General features: G+C 37.8%; 1 protein-coding gene across 1 annotated transcript in view; it reads left to right on the top strand.

Moving 5' to 3' along the window:
- WDR72 (WD repeat domain 72) overlaps positions 1-13,700 on the top strand; it is a gene marked incomplete at both ends in the record, with an annotated part of 113,392 nt that extends 99,692 nt beyond the window's left edge. Inside the window, 2 exons of the mRNA XM_082005251.1 lie at positions 7,706-7,804; positions 13,645-13,700. Of these exons, the coding sequence (XP_081861377.1) occupies positions 7,706-7,804; positions 13,645-13,700 (155 nt within the window). The remainder of the gene's footprint in view (positions 1-7,705; positions 7,805-13,644) is intronic.
- Positions 13,701-26,711: the final 13,011 nt, after the last annotated feature.

Genomic DNA, 26,711 nt, shown 5'->3' with positions numbered 1-26,711 from the left:
GTTTCTTGGAATAATGCCTGTTTGACCAGCTAGCGAAACTCTTCAGTATACAGTACTGTACTGCCTGAGTTTACTTATTGCTTACAATTGAACTGAAAATCTTTTAAAGTCATATAGCATTTTAACAGTAGGGAGCACCACCGAAATGTCTTGGAAATAAGTACTTCCACTTTCATACAGCAGACATTCAGCAGAGTCATGCTGTGCTGCAGTTGGCTTTACCTCCCTATCAGTAATACATCTTCAAGGCCATAATGCAAAATAATAACAATAATCTGGCCAGAAGAGGTTAATAAAGAGGCTCTCTGTAGATTTTTTTCCCATGGATTAAGTTATTTGGATAGCTTTGATGGAGAGAAGGGAATAGTATGCAAGCTATAACATTCGCATTATGCACGGGGATATGCCAGTGTCATAACCGTGCTGCACACTTCTTTCCTTTTGGTTTTAAAAGCAAATTGAGGCAATCTACAGCAAGAATTCCTCTGTAGATACAGACTGAACCAGAATCCTCTGAAAATTCCCTGATTAATGACTTTAGACTTCAATACCAAATCAATCTACTGTCATGAAATTAATAATGTCAATACTGTCAATAATGTCATTTTAAAAATACAAAGTATTTCTTTATTTGTTTGTTGGTTTTCTAGAAGCTACTGATACACTAATAGGCAGTCGTATCTGCAATATGTACTCTCCCACACTATTGATCCAATGTGCAGAAGCCAGGGGAAATTTTGCAATATATTTTTAGAAAATTAGACAGGAGATGAGATGCTATATACTTTAATTAAAAAAAAGAAACTGCTGGAACTGAAATTTGGCTTTGTTTACTAATGCCTCTAAAAATTGTTTTTCTATTGCCTCCCAGTTACTGGTTGAAAAAAAAAAATAATGAGAGAGGGATAAATCAAATGTGATCAAATAATTCAGTCTTACACCAAGTTTTGTTAAAATGCACTACCACACATTTAGGGAAATTGGGAAAAAGAAATTTGGGCTTTTAGCCAGAGAGAACATTGAGAGGAAAAAGCAGCGTATAATGATAGAAGAATTAATTAAAGACAGTTTGGGGCTACACTCTCCTTTTTTAAATCCTCCTAAGTTTTACAGAAGCGTATGCTTTAGAGCTGTGCAGTAAACATTGTGTGGGATTTTATGGGCAAGTATTTTATTTCTTGCAGCAGAACCCACTGAGACAAATTTAACTAGTTAGGTGTTTTATTATATATACTACACAGAATACATGGACAGATTCTGGTATAAATCACAACTAAGATCAAGGCAACTGCTTTAAAATTGAGTGAATGTTTCATTGCACTAATGAAACAAAAATGGGATGTCCTTTGAGAGCGTAATTTGTTACATGTCATTATATTTTAGTTGAGAGAAGTAGGGAAGTCCCTCTGGGTGAATAAAACTTCAAGGAATATTGGGAAAAGAATCACTGAGAATTTCAGTTTTCCTGTCTGGAGTAATGCTGTCCTCATAGATATGGGGAGGGAGGCAAATAGAGTTTCAGGAGTTTTTTAATCTAAAATATATAAAAACCTTAAAAGAAATTTCACACTTACAGAAGGAAAAATGTTCTTTAGTTGCAGTTCTCCTAGCAAGTTGGATGAGCTTCGTTTGCATGTGGCTTCACAGAGTGCAAGAGCAAGCTCAGGCTTCCCCAGGTGCATGGGTTAGTATTTCTGCAAACTGAGCTCTGCAACATAATAATAGATTCTACTTCTGCATTCAGTGTAGTGGATTTAAATTACTGTAGCTTCCAGTTTGATTTGTTCCATAGGGGCTTATTTCAAGGACAGTTCCAACTTCCATATGCTGCAGCATTCACTGTAGAATAATAATGTGTTTCTCCAGGTTAATTTCTTAATCTCTCTTTTTAAAATTAAAATGTAATGGAAGGTGGGCCAGCGTGATATTTAATCATCAGAAGATAACAACCAGCCATTCTCAATTAAATGACAACTACATACATCAGTGCAGGTTTTTTTTAAATGACACTAAAAATTATGAAATGACCAGCAACTGATGTCTTCTGTCAGTGAGATGAATTAGTGGTTTATATGGCCTGAGAAATGGTCTGGAAAAAAAATAGGGTTCAATTCAATAAGGACGAGAGCAAGGATCTAAGCTGAGGTAGGATTAATCTTCTGCAAAGAGACAGGATGGGGAAGAAATAGCAAGGCAACAGTTTTTCAGAAAAGGGTCTGGATCACAAGCTGAGCATGAGTCAACAGTGTTGATGCTGTGGCAACAAAGGCGAACGCTGTACGCCTGTAAACGGGAGTACCACCTGTAAAACCTGTGAAGTAATCCTTGCGCTGTAACTCAGCACTGCTGCCGCCAAGGGCAGGTCCCCGGCCTCCCAGCCGCTGGCACGCCGCTCAGCGGGGACCGCGGTCCCCGTAATGGCAGAACGGGTGCTCCGTATCGGCTGGTGTGACTTCATTAACTGCTTTTTCTGTTTCTAGGTGATCGTGGTGAGTGCTGCTAATATTTCGCTAGCCATTTCATGGATGTTTTCTGCACTTCTTGTAGTATTAGTGAAAGAATCGTGTCCTTTTAGGTTGGCATCAAAATACGTGGAAAAAGCTAAGTAGGACAGTAATCTTCAACCTGGAAAAGAGAGGGTTGAGAGAGGATAAAGCAAAGGACTGTTCAGTCACAAGCGTCATGAAGTGTGCAGGACTCATACACATGCCTTTTCTCACACAAGAGTAAGTTTCACGTTAAGCTAATAGGGACATGCATGAAAAAACAGAAAGAGATGCTTACCTATGTGGTTAAAAACAGGAGCTTGCCATGTTAAGGCAAGTTAGGGCGGAGGATGTTAAGGGTGCACAAATTCTGTGTGTTTAAGGGAAAACTGGAGAAGTTTGTGGAACAGAAATCTACTGTGAGTTATTAAATATTAAAAAAAAAAAAAAAGCTTTGGAATTCCCCAAGGTTCAAATTGGTTTACAGAAAAAGTTTCTGATGAAGTATTGTTGTATGGCTGTTGGACTCTTACACTGGTGTTATTTGGTCTCAACAAGTACAGCTGTTCTTATGCTTTTTATGATATCTATGAAATGTGCTTTTTAAAATAGTACTCAAATCATTTATTTACTGGCTCTCCATCAAGCTTCTTAGGTATATTACAGTAAGTCCCATACATTCCAGAAGTGTTATTGCAGCGTGATTGTTGTATCCATTTACAAAAATAAAAAATACCAGCATTTTGTTTTCCTTTACAGCTTTTTTTATGCAGTTTTATTTAGATTCATGTTGCTTTGTGTTCTGTATTGGGCCTTAAATGTATTTATCACCTATAGCCTATCTTGCCTAATATTTTTGATTGAAAAATAATTTTTGTTGCCCTATCCACTTGTGTTGAATGACAAATAAGTTCTTGTTTTCTCTGCAGACAGACTGTCTGTAAATTACTAATCCATCTTATCAATACAAAGGCATCTTATCAGAAAACCCTACCTGCTTTATTCACCTGTGTTATGCAAATGTCTTTCTCCAATGTGTCTGCCCTCTGAAAATTGCTATGCAGAGCGGGTTATTTAGACTTTAGTGTGTGATATTTCCAGAGTGGAACAAAGCTTTTCAGAGTGTGACAGAACATGTAGAAATAAATGATAGTGATGGGTTGTCACAGTAATTGATGATTAGGGTATATTCACAAAAAACAGTTTATCATTTAACAGTTTGTTCACACAAAGAGTATTCTTTCATAGACTGATCACAGATCAGTCTTTCATATCTTTTTGGAAATAACTTGTTTTTATTTTATGGAATTTGAAATATTTTTAAACTATTTACATAAATGTTTCTTTGCATACTATGATCGTATGACATTCTTTTGCTATTCTAAATTCCATACCTATTTTTTTAATGTCTTTTTCTTTTTCAATAGTATGGGAGAATGGGTATAAAGTTCAGTAAAAAACTCTTAAGATCTTATTAAGACATATCAGAAAAAATTACCACAATTCTCAAAATTGATCTTGTACAATGAAGATTTATGTCACTTTTATATGCTAAGTTCAAGGTCATGTGCCTCAATGAAATGTGTCCTTTTACCTTACTTCCATGCCAACGAAGGTAATTTCTACTGTTCGTGTAATAATTGAAATTGCATTGCACTGAATAGAAAGAAAAAATCATTGGCGTTGTTATATCGGAAATTGTTGGTTTTTAACTTTTTCTCTCTGATTTGTAGATTTGGGCCTCATTTATACTCCAGACATTTACATCGCTTTGGCTACACAAATTAGCTTTCTAATGGAAGCAAAGCTAATTTTAAGGTCCACTTAAACCCAAAATAGGACAGAGTATATCTTCAGCATGAATAAAGATCACACTGTTTATGTTTAAATAACGTAAATTCCCTCAGCATCCTAGTTATAAGCAGTTCAGAACAATATTTCCCCTATTGACATTTGAACATAAAATTCTGTGGCCCTAGGGGAAAATACAGTAAAGTAGGTGTCAGTGTTAAGATTTATTTTTTTTCATGATTACATAATGCCATTTTTTTTACTTTCACTCTTTATTTGGGCCAGGCTGTTCTTTCCTTATTTTTAACTTTTCAATTCCCTTTGTTCTTTTATGATATTTTTAAGTAACCTTCCTCTTCAAATTGAGCATATAACATGTGATGTTTTAAAAAAGATTTGAAGGTCTCTAAGTCCCTTTCTTGCTCACTGCATACATTCATTATGTAACTTCATAAACTAGGGTATTGTGAAGTTTATTTGCCTGAGTTTTGACTAGGGAGGTATGAGTACTTCGGAGTAAGTGACAAGGCTAAGATACACATCCCTCACACCAGTGACCCGATACTAGCCTGTCCCAGCCTGTCTCCTGGTTTTCTAAAATAGGCACTTTCCTCCCTTCACTTTTTCCTGCTGAACCTCATTCTCTGACAGCTCTTTTTACACATGTTGTCTAGAAGTCTGCTTCTCTGTCCCTGTGAAAACCCTTTCCATCTGTGCTTTCCCCTCCCTTTAAACTGATCCTAACGACTCCTTGCCACGAACTACTAATGCAAATGTTTCGTCATTGTTTTTTGTCATTTGTCAGTCACATCAGCTCTGCCTGTGATCCCTTTTTTCTTATTTTTGTCTGTCTTGGCTTTCAATGACTCCATTCTCTCTTGAATCTCCCCAAATCTCTGCAATCTCTACTCAAGCATATCAACTGGAGATCCTCCTGCTTTGTCCAAGGATCTTGCCGACCTGTCTTGGTTTCTTTCTTGTTCACGTCTTCCTTCTGATGTATCTCATCTGTGTATGGACCTGCTTCTAGATGTCTTTTATTCATTATGTTCTGAGTTACTTCTCATCTGAATCTGGTGCCTTCCCTAAAAACACTGCTCAGCTCTGCTTTGTTGTAAAATCAAGCACGACAGTTTACATTATATGACTTATGCTGACATGGCCTGGGACAGAGGGAGAGCGCTTGAACAGGTTTGTCCTTGTCCCATTCATGAGCAGTTACAGCCCAGACTTGCAGTGAGGGAAGGACCTGCCACCTCCTAACGGGGACTGATGCTGTGAATGGACCTCCCCTCCTTGCTTCACTATGAGAGTTCTTTACTGGGTGAAAACATACCATTTGTTTCGAAAGGCTGACTCTGAATATTTGGTCACTGCTGTGTTTTTTTAGAGAGGAAAGCTCTTGTGATTTTTCTCTTTCTCTGCAGAGGCATAGCCATACTTTTTATTTTCTCCCTTTTATCACAGCATACACTGTTGGAAATTTTCCTGTTGCTCTACTTCAGACTAGTTCTGACTTTTAAATTCATGCAGTTGTAATGGCTCAATCTATCACTGAGCACAGTGGACCTGACTGCTTAATGGGAAGAACTATTTTAGAAAGAATGTTCTAACAAATTTGGCAGAAACCATTTTTTTTTAATATAATACACACACTTGTATTGTCCACTTTTTGTTTTTTGAAGTGGGAATCCTGGACTTCAATTAGTGTATTTGAAAATTACTTAAATATTGTAAAAATCAGAGAGAAACACAGATATCTTTGAAGACATCTCTTCCTGCACATATCACAATGTTTCATGTGTGAACAAGAACATTTGTAATTTATTGTAAGTTGTTCTTCAGTGTCAACTCACCTCATGCAGATTATCATGTCAACACTTCCATGGTAGCAACAAGAACTAAAACTCCTAAAACATGAAAAGATGTGGATAAGTTGACCGTTGATACAAGACTACTGGCTTTTTGTAAGCTTACAAATTTAACCAGTGTTCCTGCTCTACCTGGGAAGGGTTTTATACACTGGTGGTTTGCCACCCAAGGCAGATTTTTAAAGCAAAATTTCGTGGCTTTTTTTACAGGTGAAATTCACGGTGTCACTACCATAAATTTTATTATTTATTATGTTTTAATATTGCATTTTCAAGGATCTAATTCCACAATTGTATTGAAGTCCTGTTTGCTTCAAATGGACTCTGTGTAGATGCAGCAGTCGAGAACGATGGAACCTTTTGGCGACCTGGGATCAATAGCTGCAAACGGATGGAAAACACAGCACTGAAGTGGAATATGTGTCTTTCGAGCTCTTCCTGTTTGAATAGTGCCCTGAGGCCTTGGTGATTCACTCATAATTTTGGAAAATTTAAATGGGTGTTTAAATTAATTTTCATTTGGTAAAAAAAAAAAAAAATCCATCAAAAGTTATAAGGGAACAAATTTCTTGTTTTGAAAACAGGACAAAACTACACTGAGATCCTGTATAGCCACTCATATCCCCATCCACGTGGAAGTTTGGAACTTTGCTTAGTTTTCCAGATATTAGAAAAATTTAAGTACTTTCTAGTCACCACTATTTTCCTAGAGAAATTGAATCAGCTAAGAGTTTCAACTGGACTGAAAAACTGAGATCTAGTCTTTACTGCGCTATTCTATAATACGTTGTTTAATAATTGTACTTTATCTTCAAGCTATATTTGTGGCTCCATATGGAGATATGGAGCAGAAGAGAGGGAAGTGGGCATTGACAAGGGAAATGTCTCTTCTCTATTCAGGAAAACTTATGTGGGATTTGTTCAAAACCCAAGTGAGTTAAAAAGTCCTACACAGACAAATAATTGTTTCCATAGAAATATTTTCCTGCTCTGAAATTAAAATGTTTTAGCAATTAAGTAAAAGAAGAAATCAAATTTGGTAACCCCTAAATTGCAACTCAGACTGGTTTTTACTGCACTTTGGAATTACCACTAATTTTATTACACATTCTAGCTTGTTATATACAACATATTTTCATCTTAAAACAAACACTATTTCTCTCCCTGGTGAATGACTCCAGTAATCACAAAACCACCTAATTATCTTTTATATTGTTTACTGGCTTCTTTGGTGAAACAGACAAGCACTTTTTGCAGCTTCTAAACTGTTTTATTGTTTTAGGATTCTATAAGAATTTTTTTTTTTTTTTTTACTTCAAAGGCATCACATTTAAGCCAATGCCTCAAACTTCTCCCTGAATGAATTCTTGTCTATAGATATTCCAACTGTGCTACGGTTGCATAAAAGTACTTTGGGTTTCTGTTTTATTTCAGTCTTTTATTTGTGTTTTCAAATTATGTCTTCAGTATTGAAAGCTCTGCAGAAAATCAGTAACTGTTTGTTTCTGAATACATTACATTTCTCCCTCCCTCTGTTTTTATTCTTTATTGCTCCAGTTGGTGTGCTGAAGCATGAGAAGAGCTCAAACTCGGCAAACTTCCAAGATGCAGAGGATACGCCTGACAGATGTGTCTTGGAAGAGTCTGAGAGTCCAGGTGAGAGGCATTTAAAGACAGTCACCAAGTATCAAGTGATAAATCTGACACAGCTTTTGGTTCTGTAAGAAAAGCACATTGTAATGCTGTTTCCTTCTTAGCAGCTGCAATGTCAAATTAATGGTCACCTCCAGGGGTCACAGTGTGGAGCTGTTATCCTTTCCTCTTTCATCAAGAATTCAGGTCTTAGAAAGGATAAAGGCTTTATGACCAAAAAGAAAGCTGACACTACTAGTTCATTATAATTAGTTTTGGACTACACTGCTTACTTAATATATGTACAATGTCTGACCCTTTGAAGGTGGCGTGAGATTATGAAAAATTAGGACTGTATAAGCTGCAGTTGAATGTAGCAGCGGACATTCAAACACTGTATCTCTGGAGGATAGCAAATTGGTAGCATTAAATAGCTTGATTCTTTTCTTTAAATCAGCTCACAATCATTATTTCATTTTAATGGCTCTTAACATTGATTCAGCTAAATACAGGAACATCCATAAAGTGCATTCTTTTTGGTGACTAAAAGATTTATCTTCATGTAGTTTCATTATCTTTCTCGTTATGGAACATCTATGAAATTTATTAAATGAATCCCAAAGGGAAACAATTAAATATAAAGTGTATCGAGTCACAGCTGATTAAAAACATTCTGTGCGACTAAATACGAAGTTCTTTGAAGCAAACTGTAAGCTTGACCCACATACACCATATACGTAACCTGCACGTAGTCCTCATTAGTGAAAGAGTTAAACATCTTTCTTCACTTGGTATTTTCCTTCCCTGCTTTATCTGGTTTCTGTGTACCCTCTTGCATCTTTGTGTGCTGATCCGTGTATCATATTTTTGATTCATCGTCTCTGCGGCCTGTCAGCTTAGTTAAGAGATTTCCAAATCTTGCAGCCCGTGCTGACAGGGGGCAGCTGCCAGCGGTCCCCTGATCCTTCCCCAAGGAGCGCTGCTGAGATTTAATTTTCAGTCAAAGGGTGCAGTCTGAAATCCGTGTCAGGTCCCCGAAGTCATCTCAGAACCCAGATAGGACCCATGTCTGGGCTATTATATTTCAGCACACTCCACTCCTCCAAGATTCCTTGGGAGTTCAACCACTGTCATATACCTGATTTGAACTACATTCCCTTTTCATCTCTTCCACAGAAATGAACACCAGTATGCGTTAGAATAATTGAAACCAATGAATTGTAAATCCGTACTCATTTTAAAGCCATATAGGCTTGGGCTCAACGCTGTACAGCAGAAACCAGCATGAGATTTAGAAAGAAATAGATGATCTACTCGGGAAGGAGCCAAGTTTAATTCCTTACTGCACCTACAATCTGTGGTGTATGGCACCTCCTTCAGAAACTGTCTATAGTCCCTTCAACAATGATTATAGGCAAAAAATGTGGATAGTCTAAATTCTGATCTGTACGGAAGTAAGAAAGAATTAAAATAAGGTGGCACTAAAGTGTTCAGGTGGGAATTAATGTTCCTTAAAAATAAGATTAATTTTAATTAATTCTGTGTGGCAAAGTATACAGGTTTGGACGGGAACTTGAATATCCAGTTCTGCACTCTGCATATCTATATGAAGTAACGGAAAGAATAAAAGCCTGTCAGGAGGTGAATATTGACTGGCAAAAATACATGTTGATAAAGCATCTAAACTTAAAAACTGAGTTCCATTTGGTCCAACTGACATCATTAAGCTAGTAATAAACAATGAATTACTCTGGCTTTTGTTTCTGTCCATTCCTGCATTTTAAGACATCTTGTCTTATAGGTCTGAAAACCTCAGGAGATTTCACTACTGGTCTCACTGCTTTCCACTGAGAATTTGTGGCTTGGTTGTCATGGAGACATCGTATTTCTCCAAGAATTGCTCATATTGATCCGTGGACAGGCGTAAATGGCCAGGCGAATGTGAGGAGTAAAGGGGGTTGGGCAGTACTATAAAATGACCAGAGGTTATGGGTCGGAAATAAGCTCATAGCAAACACTTAGGTAAAGAGAAAGAAACAGTTTCATTTTGTTTCAGGATTTCGTTTTTGCACTTTATGCCATTGTCTTCTTTCACTATAGACTGAAAGAAACTTGTTAGTCACTTGTCATGTCAGATCTTTGGTGCTTGTCCTGACACAGCTGTCAGCCTTCCAGCTCTGTGCAGTTCAGGGACACACAACAAAGAGCTAGGAGCATGAATTATTTATTGCTCCTTGTGCAGATGAAATTCTGTGATAAGAAATTAAGACACTTCTGACAGAACTGCTTGTTTGAAAGGAAAGATTTGGTAACACAATGCATTTACTTAAAACTTACCACTTTTAGTAGCAAACATTGAAACAATAATATGACGTTCAGTTGGCTATGATTTTCTCTAGTATTTCTCAGGAGCTTTAACTTGGAACTGTATCTTGGAATTTGTGAGTGCCTGGGAGGTCAGCATTTGATTTGGTGAAATCTGTGACTTTAGAATCTCTCTCACACATATTCAAAGTCTGGGCAAACTTATGAACTTCATTCATAAGTTTTTATTAAAAACTCCATATATGTGTTTTGCAATCTCTTGTGCTTCACTTGCAGTATGTTGTCATATGTGCAACAGTGATGTTAAGAAACACATTGATTTTATTATCTCTTCTGATGAGGAAAAGGTGAAAATATGACAATATACCTGCAAGGAATTCCAACTATTCCTAGAAAGGGTTCTTTATTACAACTTCTACCAGAATCAGGAAGGCTACAGAGCAGCCGTATCTGTGCGTTGTGTTTTCTAATGGTGAAAGAAATGGTCTCTAACCTTGGCATTAGACCGAGTTATTTTCAAAGTGATCTTAATTTTCTAAATCACATAAAGCTTGCTCTGCTTATTTTACTTCCACATTTTCTATGTGTCTGCACATGTTCTCACTGCTCTGGATGTGGGCCTCCAGCAATTGTAGAAAAAGGCATATACTCAGATGAATAGCAGGAATCCATTTGACTACCCAAGACACCAATCTGAGATTTACCTGTGATTTCTTGTGTTCAATGTGTGATCTGAACTACTCTCAGATAGGTAATGAAACCCTTCAACCTCCACTTTTCTCTTGGATAATTCACAGCAAACACTTTTCACATGTGATGGACACAGGTAAATACCAGACTGCAGTTTCTTGTCTAAGTGAAATGGATTTTAGTTGCTCCCTTCGTGTGCCTACAAGCTGCCATTATCTGTGATAGTGGCTCATGTCTATTTTAGCCCACACACAGAGGACATGCTGGGTTTCTCTCCCAGATGCCTAATAGTAGGTTTATCACTGCCATTTTCCCCACATGCTGAGGACTACTTCTGTTTGACATGCAAAGCCTTGGCTTTTCAAACTTGTCTCTGCTCTGGCCTTGAATGTAATAATCAGATAAGAATTACAACAGATTTTTTTAGAACTTGACTTTTAATCATATCAAAGCCCCTGTAAAGAATTCACTAACCCTTAGAGTACTACTTTAATATAAATAAATATTCCCAGCAGTGTTTTCCATTTTATCAGACAAATTTTCCACATTCAGAGAAACTGAGAAAAAGGCTGAAACTGAGTCAATGTGGATATGTAAGTTAGACTTGTAAGTCTGAGATATTCACCCAAGTTTTCTTGTACAAACAGTGGTGGAAAATTCACACCTCCAGGGGACACTTCATCTTGTCTGAAGGGAGTTGCTTGAAATGGGTTTTAAGGGGAATGAAAATGCTCTGAATTTTGTCAGTCAAAATCTAAGAGGAATGTAGCAGGACTTGACACAACTTGAGGTGTCCTTGATTTCATATGTGGTGCAATCCCACTAAGGAGGGTTCTGCAAGTATAGCTCCTGTGAGAGAAAGGAATCGATTTGGGCTGAAGTGATGAGAAACAATGTAGGCACAGATGCCCCTTGCCTCTTATTTCCCCCAACAGAGATATTGCAGTACACTAGGCAATAGACTGTTGCTTCACTTGGTAATAGAGGGAAATGGAGCCTCCCTAACAGAAGATTGTGGTGGAAGCTGTAGGCAGAAATTACAGAGTGTTTTCTATCTTTTGGATGAAAACCATGTAAATGGCAAGAACCTTACATGTTTATGGCCTTCAGTAGCCAGACAGTCTCTGCCTGAGTCAACTGGTCCCTTCTGCAGCTCATGATCTATCCCATTCCTTCATTCCAAATACATTGCCCATATTAAATTTTTCCCTCTTCGTTTCTTGACTTTTCAGGACAGAATGTTATTCTGGGCGTATAACAGATAATAGTGAAAATCTGAGCAGTTTTCACAGTCTTGCTTAGTTGCTTGTCCTAGATAGACTTTGGCAGAGAGATGGGAAAGATCTCTGACTGTCCCTGAAATACCGTCTGTGAGAGACAGAATGGCAGCAAATAGATATGAGAATGAGGACATGCATCAAGAACAACAAATTCTTATTAGCCACAGTGTGCTTAAAAATACAGCGCTAAAATCATGACTATCTTGTTATCAGGCAAGCTATAATTACTCTATCGAATATTCACTTACCAGCTCCAAGTTCCAGCCACTGTAGAGTATGTTACTTAAATCAGCACTGTGTCACCTTTATGGCTGTTGATCAGTACACAGGCAGAATGTGAAAGTAAATATTCAGTAGATTTCCTGGTATGAAGCACCCTAGAAAAGCATGATTTTCTTTTTCTGTATTTGCATCATCATGAAAAGTAGGTGGCAGTAAATGAGGACTGATTTGGGAATGGAGCGCTGGAAGTTGTTGATGATGATGATGCATGAAGCAGGAGCAGGATGCAACGCCGGAGCAGCCCTCTGATCAGAGGCACTGACAGCCCATACTGCTCAGCGACCGCTTATAATATGTTAATGCCTAGGAATTATTCCAGAAAGTATTTCTGGAATTTCCAATGTAGGCACAGATGAATCCATAAGAATTTCACTGCAGTAGGTGCAGTGTCACATCCTATCAGCATTCTGGGTTACTAATATCATGACTCATAGGTTTGGTTTTGTTTAAAGTAGTAAATCAAATTGTAAAACCAGAAGACTACATAGTGGACATCAAGAAAATGTGTACCTCTCTGTGTCCATGACACAGATAGACAGAAAGATGATAGATAATATGATAAATATACAAGATATCCATTAGACTGGGAAAGGATAGTGTGTGCTCCTTTCTCAATGTCCAGGTACTTATGAAAGGTGTTGTGTCTGTTTAAGCAATGTTTCTAATACAAGTAACATTTAAAATTCAGGTTGTAAATGTTACCATACATCAAATAAGAAGAAATCATGAAGCTAAAAACTGATGATTGAGAGTGCTGTGGAATTCTAATAAGACGTGACAGAATTAAAATATAATGCCTTATTAGTATAACTTCCTATCAATTCTGTTTACAGCTATTGTAGGATTAGTTCTGCTGAAAGGAAATATATATAATTTGAAAATTATATTTGCAGAGGAAACATAAACAATATGTTAATTTAAAACAGAAATTATCTTTCTGCTGATCCACTGGAATGTTTTCCTCTAAAAACAAAAAGGAAGGAGAAGGCTGTTCAGGAGAAAAGTTTTGAGAAACGCAGTACATTCTCTTGGGCTGTTTTGGGTTCCATATTGCCTCTTGTAGTATAGCAATTATAATGTAAACAGTCTTCTGGAAGTAGAGTTGTGATACGTTTTAACACATGTTGGTACTGAAAATTTTCATTCCATTACAAGAAGTATAGTGTTTATTGCTCTATAAAAAGGTTGTAAAATAACTTTAAAAAAAAAAACAAACACACACCAGAATCTTGCCTATTACTTCAAACTGTAAAATCACTGAGCCAGATGAATACATTTTTTTTCCAGATGACATGAAGCCACATCCCTGGATATCTAAGGTGTGCTCCTGTAAGGTGTGTTAGAAAACCTTGCTTAGCCGGAAGAATTAGAAGATGCACAAGAAGAGCCAAGAAATAGGACACAGGTGGCATGGACTTGAAATGGCTCGTTGTGTTTATTATTGTATACCTTTAACAATCCACTTTCAGAAGAAATACCTTCCAGAAGATCAGCTTCTCTTTGCTGATTTATTGACTTCAATTCACAGTTCCATCACTAATAGATTTACATTTATTCAATTAAATTTAGATAGATCTAACATAGAAAATATCATCTATTTTTAAATGTTTTTCAATAGTTTATGTAGTGATCTCAAATCTTAGAACTTTGATTGACCATAAAACCTTTGCACCAATTTTAATATTCCTTTACATACATCAAATTTTAATTTTCTCTCTCCTTCCTTCTGACTTTTATTACCAATAACATTTTAACACTGAGCAAAACTAAATGCATTTGAAATAATTGAAAATTTGTTTGCATTTAAAGGAAAATGCACATTTTGAATTAAACATGGAATATTTGGAAACGACTATAAAGAATGTTGTGTGCACAAGACAACATGGGAAATTGATTATAAATCTGGTCATGTCTAGGATGTAAATTTTCCGTTTCTGTAAATACTGCCATCACCATCATCTGTAGAAATGTAGTACCAATATGAAGTTGGAGAAGCCCATTGGAGTCCTCTTCTGAAATGACATACTTCATTGAATTTCTATTTGTGCTCATTGGGAAAAGCAGCTATACGTTTTTGTCTTTTAAAAAAATATATCATTATGTTTGGAGAATATCTGCAGCTTATTAGGCTCATTTATCACCTAACGTTCTGGGGGATTTATGCTGGTTTGACAAAGAATGGCCACTCAGAGCAGTAAGTTCACTTTCTGCATTACCAATAGTCAGAGTGCTAATGAAGTCAAAGGGACTTGAGAATGTGCTTTTCTGGATCTGTATCTTATGGTGGAAATCATGGTCTGATGTTATCCTTCCTAATTGTCACGTTAGCCATAAGCTGCCTTAACTAGGAGAGTGAAGATTTCTTCAGTGTGGGAAGATTCTCCAGCAATTAATCTCTTTCTTACTTGTGGGGAAATGTCATGGCTGCAGGAGTGACAAAACCAGGTCTCTGTTGCCGTACTATGCCGTGAATTTGATTAAACATGAAACAGACATGAAACCTTCTTTCTTCTGCTTTTTTATATCCGATGAGTCCCATATCTCCGAGTGCAGCGTACGGCAGCAAGGTCTTCAGAAACATTGGGTGGAAGGGCCTTCTGAGAAGTAGTATTTCAGTTTTTATTCAACAGAAGAATAAGTCATTAAAATAGGCTGCAATCCAGAAAAGATAAAGATGTGTAATGTTATTTTTCTGTAATTATAAATAACATGCAGAAAAATGATATCTTTTAACAGAAGAGTCACTGGGTTTTGCACATTTGGTATTTTTCGGAAAAAACTTTCCTTATTGTTAGAAAGCATTTTCCTATCTAAAACATATCTTTCGTTTATGTAAGCTTGCATTTGAATTAAGGTGACTAAACCGGATGTTGAGTGTTATGGCTTCATTCTTATTGTGCTGGATGTCTGGAATAATTTCATCGACTTATTTAACACAACTGAGAGCAGAACATGTCTCCAGCTCACATACATCCTCTTTTTAACTTTTATGATTAAATCAGAGTTGCAAACATCGAGAAGGTAAAAATTGCAAGTATAACTACAGGAACCTTGCAGACAGTAGAACAAACGGCAAATAAAGGATGGACCTTGCTATCTCCTTTGCCACATGTCCTTGTCAACAGTCACCTCTAGTTTGCTGCAGTAGTCTTCCATTGGCATTGAAAAGTCCGTTTCCCTTCACAACGAACATTACTGCTTTGCATCAGCATCTGCTCGCTTGGGCCAACTCTGTTCTTAGTGCCAAGGTAACAAATCCCCTTAAAACTATTTCTACTAGATGCTTTAAAAACTGATGTGTTCAAAGAGGTCTCATAGCTCAAGGAATTGGCATTGTCTGTAACACCCAGTACTGCTGTAGTAGCAATTACATTTGTGCAACACAGTATTTGATTGCTTGTCTTTAATTCTGCAAAGCAGTGCACATCAGCAGACTGCCAATACAGACATCCCCTTGGAATGGTTTGTGCAGTGATGATTGGTGTTTGGCACATGCTTATGCGTGCTTTGTACTGATTATAATTACAGTATCAGTAAGGTAAGGCAGGAACTTTTTTTATTAGGTACATTTATGTCCCAGTAAAGCAATGTATTTACCATGTGGTCTGGATGTCTTTCAAACAACCAACTTTACAGTATATGCTCAAGATGAACTCTTGCTTGGAACAATCTTTTTGCATCAAAGTGACAATTTTAGAGCTATATACAAAAATGCATATTAACCTCCTGCAGTTATTTCTTGTAAGCCATAACTGAAGAAACATTTCTACACTAACGCAGTCAGATGTACCACTATTCATGCTTACGGAGATTGATTTTGCAACGAAGTTGCAAGGAAATTAAGAATATATTTTTCTATTGTGTTACACTGAAGGAATCCTGCCAAAGGGAGTAATATACTAATGTTTAAGAGTAGTTGTCTAAATTTTAGATATGGGGTAAAAAATTCATTAATACCTAACTGCTTAAGGAGCAAGGTCTTTTTTATTTCATCCAGAAGTCACTGGGTCCAATAAACTGTATGGCTTAAGCTGTGGTTTCATAGTCAGGGCAATTTCTCCCCAGCCATATGCTTCTATGTCTCCTCACTCACATTTGCACTAGCGCTTGTATGACCAGGCCATGTCAGTGCAACGAGCAGAGGAGGGACAAGCAAGCCAGGGTAGGAAGAAGGCAGAGGTACCATGTAAGTGTGGGACAAGCCACACGTACATCAGCATTGTCTCAGCACGAAATTGAAGTTTTAGGGTGCTATGTGCAGGGGTCTTTCTTGAAAGTAGATTTTTGTCTTTCAAATCCTATAGGTATTTTTTACATTATGTGCATAATTCATTATATTGTTTAAAAAAATTTAAAAGGAAGTTACACATCCTTTAGTATAAGCCAAACCAAAGCTCATTGATGTCTCTTTGATTTGAGGGATTTTGAGTTTTCCAAATGATTCATACTTGCCATATGGTCACTGACATAGATTCCTGCCTGGAAACATCCCTAAACTTTGAACTGTTCATTTGTGGCTCCAAATCCAAACATTATATTTTGAAATCTCTTGTGCTATTAACATATTTTAAATTTGATGATTGAAATCAACTGCTTCCATTTTTGGGTTGTATTTTGTTGAGCAATGCTCTTCCCGAATCCAATGAAAGATGTTCTGAAAGCAAATTGGCATGGAATTTGAAATATGTGTATGAGGTTCAGTGTTTCTTTAAAAAAAAGACACACTTTAACAAAACCACTATGTAACAGGGCTACAAGCTCCAGATAACACCAGAAATCGAGCGAGGGAAATGACTTTGCAAGTCTGACTGAGCTAGTGTCGAAAATTCAGAAAAGGATGGGACAGGTGCAATAAGCAGCATTACCTCTCTCCAGGTTTTTACACTTTTTGAAAGAGCATGTTCTCTGAAGGCAGGCTAGGGCGGTGAGCACAAATCTTAGTTGCTGTGCCAGTGCTGAACACAGCATTGCACGCACATTCCTGGTGGGGGATCAGTGAAGACAAAGTCTTGCTTCTCACAATGGATATTTCTGCTGAATTTTACAGGCCGTTCTTGCATGGGAAAAGGATGGAGAGGAATTTCAAGGGCTGGTCTTCCCCTTTTTCCTTTCTCATAGGACATGCAGTCTGGACTGCTAGGCAAAACTCGTAGAATTATTACTAGAGTTTGAGTTGGGTTATAATTTGAATTTGCAGATCCCCAAAGTGAAAATTCATGGATTTTATTTTTGAAGAAGTAATACTGGACTTGGATACAACATAAAATTCACACAATAACCCAGGATTGTCTTACTGGGGACCATGGGAAGTTTGTTTCTTGAAGGACACCTGCTGGAACATCCAGTGTGTCCGAGAGCTGTGCTGCAGGACAGAGGTGCGTCACGTAAAGACTACCTTCCCCGTCTTCCTATGAATCTGAGTGTCTTGGGTATGGTGTGATGGGTACATACAAATGTAGTTGTCAAGGTGAAGCAGTGCAAGTTGCTAAACAAAATTAAACATTATGAAACTTAACAAACATCTACGGAGTTTTTGAGAGTGGACTGTGCATTTGATGAAATTCTTACACAGTACAGATTTAATTGCACTTATCTTTTTCTTTCATGTATTTCTAGAAAGCTTAGCTTGAGAAGGCAGAGTTGTGCAGCCCAAATTTACATTGTGTCTTGCAAACACAGGGATAAAAACTGTTTTTCTTCCTCTGGCAATACTCTCAATAAAATAGCTCTGAAAAATAGCATCACTGGATTAAGTAGTATATATAATTTCATTAAGTACATTACTCTCTCTATTTTTCTTTATTTATTCTCAAATTTTATCTAAATAATGTATAATCTTCTTGATAATAAGGACCTGGGGAAACTGTACTCTAAACCATTATGAATTTTCCACACAGCAACTTGGGGTAATAAAAGATTCTGTTCAGTTTCAGAGCTTTTCTATAATCACACTGGCAAACAGACTTACAGTCTGCCCAGTAAATGCAATATACACATTTTTGTTGTTTGTTTTAGTTTATAGTCTTCCTGCCATGTAGATGGCAGCAGCACTCAAGCCTTGAAATTCACTCCAGCTTTTTCTTGAGTTTATTCCGAAACACTGTTTAAGAATATTACTGTTGAGAATGCACTGAAAGCATGATTACTTTAACGATTGATATCAGCTTAGTTATATATACTTTTAAAGAAGCCTGTAACTTTGTAATATCAGGGTTTAAAAGGCAATGTGTTCTATCTGTCTGCATGAATATAGATGCCACTGTTTGGTTTTTTGCACATTATTTTGTTTCTGTAAATTAAGTTGCTAGTATTTTTTCTAGTGCATTAGGTTTCAGGACACACAGGGTGTTTCTGCAAGTTGAAAAATGTTAAGATTTACTAGGATAGTCCCCACATTTATCTCCTTGCAGAATGAGAAGCAGCCAGCTGGTGCTTGGGCAGGAAAGCTGTTGACTGTGGGCATCCTTGTCGACAATACAATGAGGAAGGACAAAGGTAGTGGGACACGCAGTGTAGGATGTGTGCTATGGGCTCTACTAATCATAGTGCTTTATAAAAAATATGAATTATCCTGGAAAAAAAACATTTTGAAGGTCCAAATATCTTTTACCTTGGCATAGCGTGGAATTGTCTGCACTCTGACATTTACTTTGGCTAAAAAGTAGAGAGAGGTTTTGAAAGAGAAGCAACAAAACTGAGACCCAGAATCAAAGCTGTCTGGCAGCCTCTGTCTCTGCAGCATCAGCTGAAACCTCAGGGAGGCTTCGTAGGATCACCTCCAGGCCCTGGGAGATAAAAGCAGGTGTTACACACGTGACTGTGCACAGAGGGAAAAACTAGCATAAAAAAGCCTAATGATGGTGGTTCCTTGAACTAGGAAATACTATTTAAATGCTGGAGGCAAATGGTAGTGTTTTAGTAAGCTGTCATACGAAGTAGATCAGCACTAACTCCCTCAATACTTCTTAACCAGCAACAGCTGAAGTAACAGCGGACAGCATTTATCGTTCATAGGATCCTGTCTGGGGATGCGTTTGGTGGAGGTTTAATCCACAGTGAGCACGGAATCAGCTAAGGTAACTGGGAAAGTGGGCGGACGGTGGCACTTAACTGTCCTCATCCAACTGCCACAGCTGCGGATTTGGACAGGTCTGTTCAAGCCTTGTGCAGAAGCTGGGAGAGAAACGGGAACCAATACCCCTCTGACGCCCTCGCCATGTGGCATGAAGTAGAAACCCTTGGCCCAAGTATATCATCCAGCCATTTGTAATCAGGCAGCCGATCTTCAGAGGACAGAATTCCACACTGGAGAGTCCGTCACAGCTTCAGGCTGCCCTCAGTGGATGTTCTGTGACCAAAAAGGCTCCTAACGCCTAATGGGGCTGTGACCAAAAAGCTGTTACAGATGTCGTGATACATGTCCTGGAGTGACAGCATTTCTCCTGCTTTAACTAGTGCTTCAGGTGAAGGACTAACAAATGGAGAGTATGAATTTGTGGCTGATAAAATTTGTGACAACAGTAAAAATAGTATTAATGATGGTGAGAAAAGAGCAGCAACAGGATACATGTCCCATCAAAACACTGGGATAGCCAGCTTTTGTCTCTCCTGCCTACCGTTGAGTATGATGCTACAGCTGCTACATCAGACAGTGCTAACGGGAAACGCACTTCCCTTCTTAAATCTCTTCCAGATAAATATACGCCTGGAGTAAATGTATTTTAAATGCTTATAGGGTTTGTTTTAGAGAGTTGGTGGTTTTTACTCTTCACTCCGTAACATCCATTAAATCACTTTTATATTCCATCCCAGGGAGCAGATACTTGTCAGAAAGCTGCTTCAAGGTCTCCCAAATCCACATATATTTTTTTTAATATATTTTCAAAATGATGCCACTGCTTAAGTAATAAAAAGATCTTTTCACCTTTCCTCTATCACACTGGTAGTACACTCAATGTAGTTACGGGAGAGTTCTGTACCTTGCAACCAAAAATGCATTTAAATTCAAACAGAGTTCATATTAGTGCTGATTGTTGATGACCTATAAAGAATACATATTTTAAAAGCTCTTGGGAACTTAAAATAACTTTCTGTGTGATAGTATTTTGTCTGTGGAGTGGAAATACTTGAAAGGTCCTACCTCAGAGAAGTTTTGTAAGGATATAGTAAGGGCTGTGTGGGTCGTCACAGCAATTTGTGAGTAAAATGAACAACCAAAATTACGTAATAAAAAGCTTCATAGATTTTTGTTATCTCTGACCAAACTTGTTAGGCTGAATCAACAAAACTACCTGAGCAATGATATAGAAACTCTGAGAAATACTAAACATGGCTTTCCTTAGAGATATTTTCGCAGAATCACCTTGGAGTACAACTGCTCTTTGGGAACTTGAGATTTGCAGCAATAAAATTTCAAGCTTTTAAAGAAGTTGATGAACAATTTTAATGGATTGGATACTGAGAAAAACATCAGAGAAGACATCACAGGCAAGACTCATTCCAGGCACTGTTTCTTGTATTTGTTGCTTCAGTCATATGGAGTGACAGCCCAATGAATCACAGGGAGGTCTTTTGGTCTGACAATTTGGGTATTGTCCGAGCAATTAACAGGCAGTCAGCCAGTTACAGTGGCTAGTGATTAAATTACAGAGGTTCTTCGGTGGTTTCCATAAAGGAACCTCTGGGAAGAGTTAGGTGAATCTGCCATCTATCATATGATGAACATGTGTCCTGTTATGTTTACATGTTTATTTGACTAAGTACTTAAGAATATTATGTCACTTGGGAAGAGTTGGTATTTGAAAGACATTTTGTGCTTTTGGTTTTTGTACCATGTACATGAGGAGAATTTATAGTACTGTTGGAGTAAACCTTTAATTTTTCTTTGTAGGAGCTCTCAGAAATGTCTTTCTCATGTCTTAAGTCACATCGCTGACTAACTGCATGAGTACTTCACTGGTTTCATTCTAGATTTTTTATTAAAAATTGTCTTCTTTGTCATTTAAGTCCTTTAAGCAGATACTATTGGTGTTAACTTTTTGCTTAGCCCATGAAACATGTAGCACTCTGTGTTACTCCACTTTTTTACAGTGCCTAAATCTATAGATCCTCATCTGTGTTTCTGCTGTTTGGCTGTTTCTTTTCTTCCTCATGTGTGGGACAAATCTATCGCACTCTTCCCAGCATTTTGAGGTTTTTCTTCCTCCCATGATAGGCAGTGGTTAAACTTCCACAGGGAGAGAAGGTAAAAGCAGCAATAAGGAAAAATAAAAAGAAGTGAACTCTATTAGCAAGAGTAAATATACTAGCATGGCCAAATTACGCTCACACTGACCTCCAAGCTGCACTCTGATCTTTTATGGTAATTCTGAACAGAGCTGCTGAAGGTAGAAGTAAATGTCAATACTCGAGGAAGACTGGGAATTTCTGGGAATTTGCATAGGATACATATAACCATAACCACAATCCTGCAGGTGCTGGATACAGTGCTGGATACACATTTTCCTGGGGGTAATCTTTCTGGATTAGCCAGGAAAGTGCCCTTGCTGGCTAGCAGGGAGGGAAGGAGGTAGCTCTGTACATTTTAATGCTTTTACAGCTTCTGTGCCAAAAGACACTGGGAATAAGAGGGAAGCTTGCATGGCTTCCTTAGAGATAGATTCAGCTCCCTTGCAGACAAAGGTCTTGCCAAGGTTTTGACAAAATGAATCCCATAGATTACTCCTGTTTTCTTATCTGGTGTTCAGTCCTGGACCACATCCTCCAGCAGCTTTTATTCAGCCAAAGCTGCTTCCAAAAGGACTCAGGGGCATCACTTGCTCAGCAGCAATCAGTGAGTTAACACAGCCTGGCTTCTGCATCTCTCAGATGTTGAGGAGAAGATAATGAGGCAGGGGTAGAGCCTGCAGGTTAATGAGATACCCCAACTAGAGGGCAGAAATCTGAGAGGAGAGACTTGGGAAGCAGAAGAGGGAACGTGATGGTCTTTTGCACTCATGTTAGGATAAACAGTGGAACCACTCTAACAAATTCTAACTAGTGCTTGGGCAAGCATTGTTAGAAACATCTGTCATGCGTTTGAATAAAATCTGTTAATAAAATGAATGAGTAGAAATTAGACAAATATAGAGAAACATACAGTGAAACAAATGGCCCTACTACAGGAAGCTGTTGTACTATGCTGTTTTGAATATCATCATGAAAGCAGCTTACCTTTTTGCTGAATCTTTTCAGTAATCCTGGGCTGTAAATGATGCAGCCATGTAAATAACTCTGACAGTTGCACTTTGACCATATAATATGAAAAATAACTAGTTCTCCATAATTGCATTGTCAGAAAATTCCTCCTCCTTATCAATATGCGACCTCCTGTTACAGACAAGCGGAATACAGAACAATCTACACAGTCTGCAGCGTTCAAGATGCTATTCTTGCTGTTATTATCAGCAATGACGATTATCTCCAAATGTTCAACAGTAAATCCAGTGGAATAAATGGAAACTTTTCTCCTAAGTGGTGTATAACAATACCTGACATTTATGTAGCACCTTTCATCAGTAAGAATCCCAACATGCTTTACAAAGTCTGCTGGGATCACTTCACCCACCACTGAAATGTAGCTATCTCTATGGTGAAATTCAAATTCTATTCCACACCAATGCCATTGCACAGCAGTGTTTTTGAAAAAAGTGACAACTAAGTGAAAGGCATTGAACTGTTCTTGTGAAGCTATCGTAGGATCCTCACTGACAGCCAGTGGTTAACGCTTTGGTTTGGCATCTAGAGCAGCCAAAAAACAGCAGATGCTCCATCCTCCTCTGCCCTCATACACTTCCCTCCCAGCAAACACTCTGTGTTTTCTGTTCTGCTCAGAACACCGTGCCCACGGTGAGAGCAGCAGCTGCAAGTATACTGACGGTGCCCAGGTTTGACTTGCTTATCTTGCCTTTTTCCAGCAATGACTATCAGTTGAAATACTACTAATAAATGAAGTTCTACTAATGAAATCACACTAGTAAGCCTGGGTGCTTGGCATTATCCTTAGAAAGTAAGTAGTGATTAAAATAGAATGCTTAGAAGTTTATAGGGAAAAAATGGGCATTGCTAATATGTGACTGTACTTCTGTGACAACCTCTGTCTATTTGAGCCCAACTCTGTGAAATTAAGTACTAATCTATTTTTCCTTATGAGGTGTCTGTAATCTTTTTCACGGTCTTAGTACTATATCTATGTATTTATATGAGCAGGTATGCCTGGGCCCTCAGACGCTGTATCTATACTGGTGAATTTGAGTAAAGAAACGTTCTCAGTTATGGGAACTCATATATGTTGATGCAATGATGGAACAATCTCCGTGTCCTTGATCTACAACAACTAATACACTCCTGATGACCACACCTGCTAGGAAGTGTTTGAGTATGTCCATGCTCTTCCGGCAGGTGAAAGAGTTTCACTCGACCTTTCTTTCAGTCCTTCCTCTGGCAGCTGGCTTTATGGCCAGAAAATAGTCCTAGGCACATTTAATTTGCTATTACAGATATATATACACAAAGGATATGTACAGAATAATAGAGCGTATGTTAAGCATAGTATTTGTGCATTCCTGGGTGTGATAAAAGTTAGTATAAAAGTGGATTGGAACCTCTTCAAGAGAAACACATGCAGCATGAGTCATCTTGAAAGTGCTCTACCACTATTAATCAAATCACGGAGCTGAAAATACATGTTCTTGCTAGAGTTTTCTATTACATTTTCATCTCACAGAAGGATGGGAGCAAGCCCAGGCAGGAGATCTGAATTTTGGAGAGCTTAGCTCTTGCTGCTGACACAGATTTGATCACTCCAACTCAGGTTTATGTCTGTAACGTGTCACTTAAAAAAACCCAAAGTTCTCATTTGGGTTCATTCCACTGCAGTGTCACTACTTTATCTTATATTTCATCTCCTCTACAGTCTTGGCTGTTCTTTGGCAGAATGTGAGTTCCTTTTCTTTTAGGCCTGGGGAGACACTGGACATATGTCCCCACTGAGCTACAGAGTGTGTGGGGAAATTAGCTAAGTAGACAGAACCATTTTACCGCTGAGAATATGGTGGTCTCTGCTCTTCCACAGCTACAGATGAGGAAGAGAATCAAGTGTTGTTTCAGAAGAAGTTACTGACCTTTCTAAACCAAGATTTTATATTTTTTAAGAGAATTAATGCAGGTAAACCGATTCATACAAGTTCTCATTCTGTACATAAATGTAGACAAAATTAAGTACGCTATTTGATAGGACACACTGCATAACTTGATACAGGTAACTTTTATTCTTGATATTGTTACGTAAATAACAGATGAGAAAGTTATGCATGTTTCCTTACAGCTTTTACGTGGTAGCTATATAGCAATAAAAGGCACAAAACTGAAGTGAATGTAATATACTGTAGCAAGTCACTTCAAATGTAACCTGAGCATAAGAACAATTTATAAAGACACGCTGTTCTTCTGAACTGAAATTTAGAAGACTTGAGTTTGATTCAGGTTCAAACTTCTCATCTGCTCTTGGGCAAGCCGTGTGAATCTCTTTAAGCCTCTGTTCTCACATAAATTGAGGAATAATTTCCAGCTTTGTGGGCGTTTTGTGAGTGTAAATTCATTAAGGTTTGTGAATCAGTTAGATACTATTACATAGTATAGTGGAGGAGAGCTAGGTAAGTATGTAGATAAATAAAATATCAGAGTTAGGTGCTATCAACCACTTACTACTGTAAGAGAAACATTATATTAAGTGCTTAAATGTAATTTTTCTTCTCTCAAGAAGCTTCATGATACTTTTAAAATAGAGACGAACTGTAGAGTGAAGCCTAAAGTAACAGCAATAACTCTGAATCCATCATGAGATGTTCTGAGTGGCATCTTAAGAAAACACAGTGTGAGTACACTATTGGAGTTTATCTTGCGCAGAAATCCAAAAACTTCTACTGCCAGAGAGACAGAATTATACATGCTTATGATGAATGTTTGATTTCTGAAACATACATGTTAGGATGTAAAATAACTCCTATTAGAGATGCTAAATTAAAATGTTTAATAGGTTTTTAAATGCATTAAAATTTGAGGTTGTAAATTTGTATTAAAAACATCACACTTATTTGATGTGACTCCATTGAAACAGGCTGACTGATTCTAAAGTATTTTGAGCCATCTTGTATGTATGTGTGCATATATACATATGTGTGTATGTATATGTAATTATTTATATCCACTATTGTGTATTCCCCATTAAGTCCTATTTTGAAGGTGAATGTGAAGATTGCCGTTACATTATGAAATGGCAGCTATAGGACTGCTGAAAGAATGGATGTGGCAGCACTTAACTCTTCCCACTACAGGTATGTATTACACACCAAATGTTATGTGTATTAGCCCATGTTCATTCATAATCAATAATACTGCCTCATCAAGCTCCTCTATAGTTTCATATACACATATGTTTAGCACTCTTAAAGATATTTTAAAGATAAATGGGTCTAATTTTGGTCCTGACAACTGGACCAGACAATACAATTGATAGATTTGTCTCCGCATTTGAAATGTTAACCCATTATGAGGCAGGTCTTTGCAAATGTGCCAACAAAGAAAAAATAGGAGAATCTTGCCATCCACTTTGCCTGTCTTCAAAGACTTCATCATTGAGGCAGAAATTTAGAATTCTGTTTTTTATATTTAATTATTTGGCTACTGCGTCTTCAGTAAAAGCCATATCCTCCTTAAATTTTCCAAGTTTTTTTCCCTTTAGTTGACAGACAGTTGCTAATCACACGTGTAATACCCTGCGCAAATTTCAGGCCATATGGGGATAGAATAGCTTCCTGCATATTTTACCCCCTTCCATCCTTATTTTTTCCACTTCATATGAGAGACTGGTTTGCATTTGTGAATGAATGCTATGGTATGTACCGTCTGCGATAAGAGGGATCGTGTGAATCTTAAGCCTTTAAACACAGATGGTGAAGTTTAACAGAGGCATTCAAATTCACATGTCCAAAGACAACGTTTACTGCTCTCTCTGCCTGCTTTGAAGCACTCTGCAAAGAATCTGCCAAGAACACACCATAAAATATTCTTTATACTGATCCTGGACAGATACTTCGCAGTTTGCCTGGCAGACAGGACAGGGCAGCACACTGTCCTCTGAATGCTGCGCTGGACTCTGCTGGTGAAGTCTCTGCTGTTGTGAGCACAGGCGTATCAGAGTCTTTAGCCAACATGTAGCGATGACATGAGAGCCCCAGAGAGATTCTTTTGAGAAGAATCATCCACTGGTGAGGTTGGATTCAGAGTTTTACAGATTTGTCATTCGGATTTTGATC

The sequence above is a fragment of the Phaethon aethereus genome, assembly GCF_964289735.1.
Source record: "Phaethon aethereus genome assembly, chromosome: 12".
NCBI lineage: Eukaryota > Metazoa > Chordata > Aves > Phaethontiformes > Phaethontidae > Phaethon > Phaethon aethereus.
This window is presented reverse-complemented; position numbering and strand designations above follow the sequence as displayed.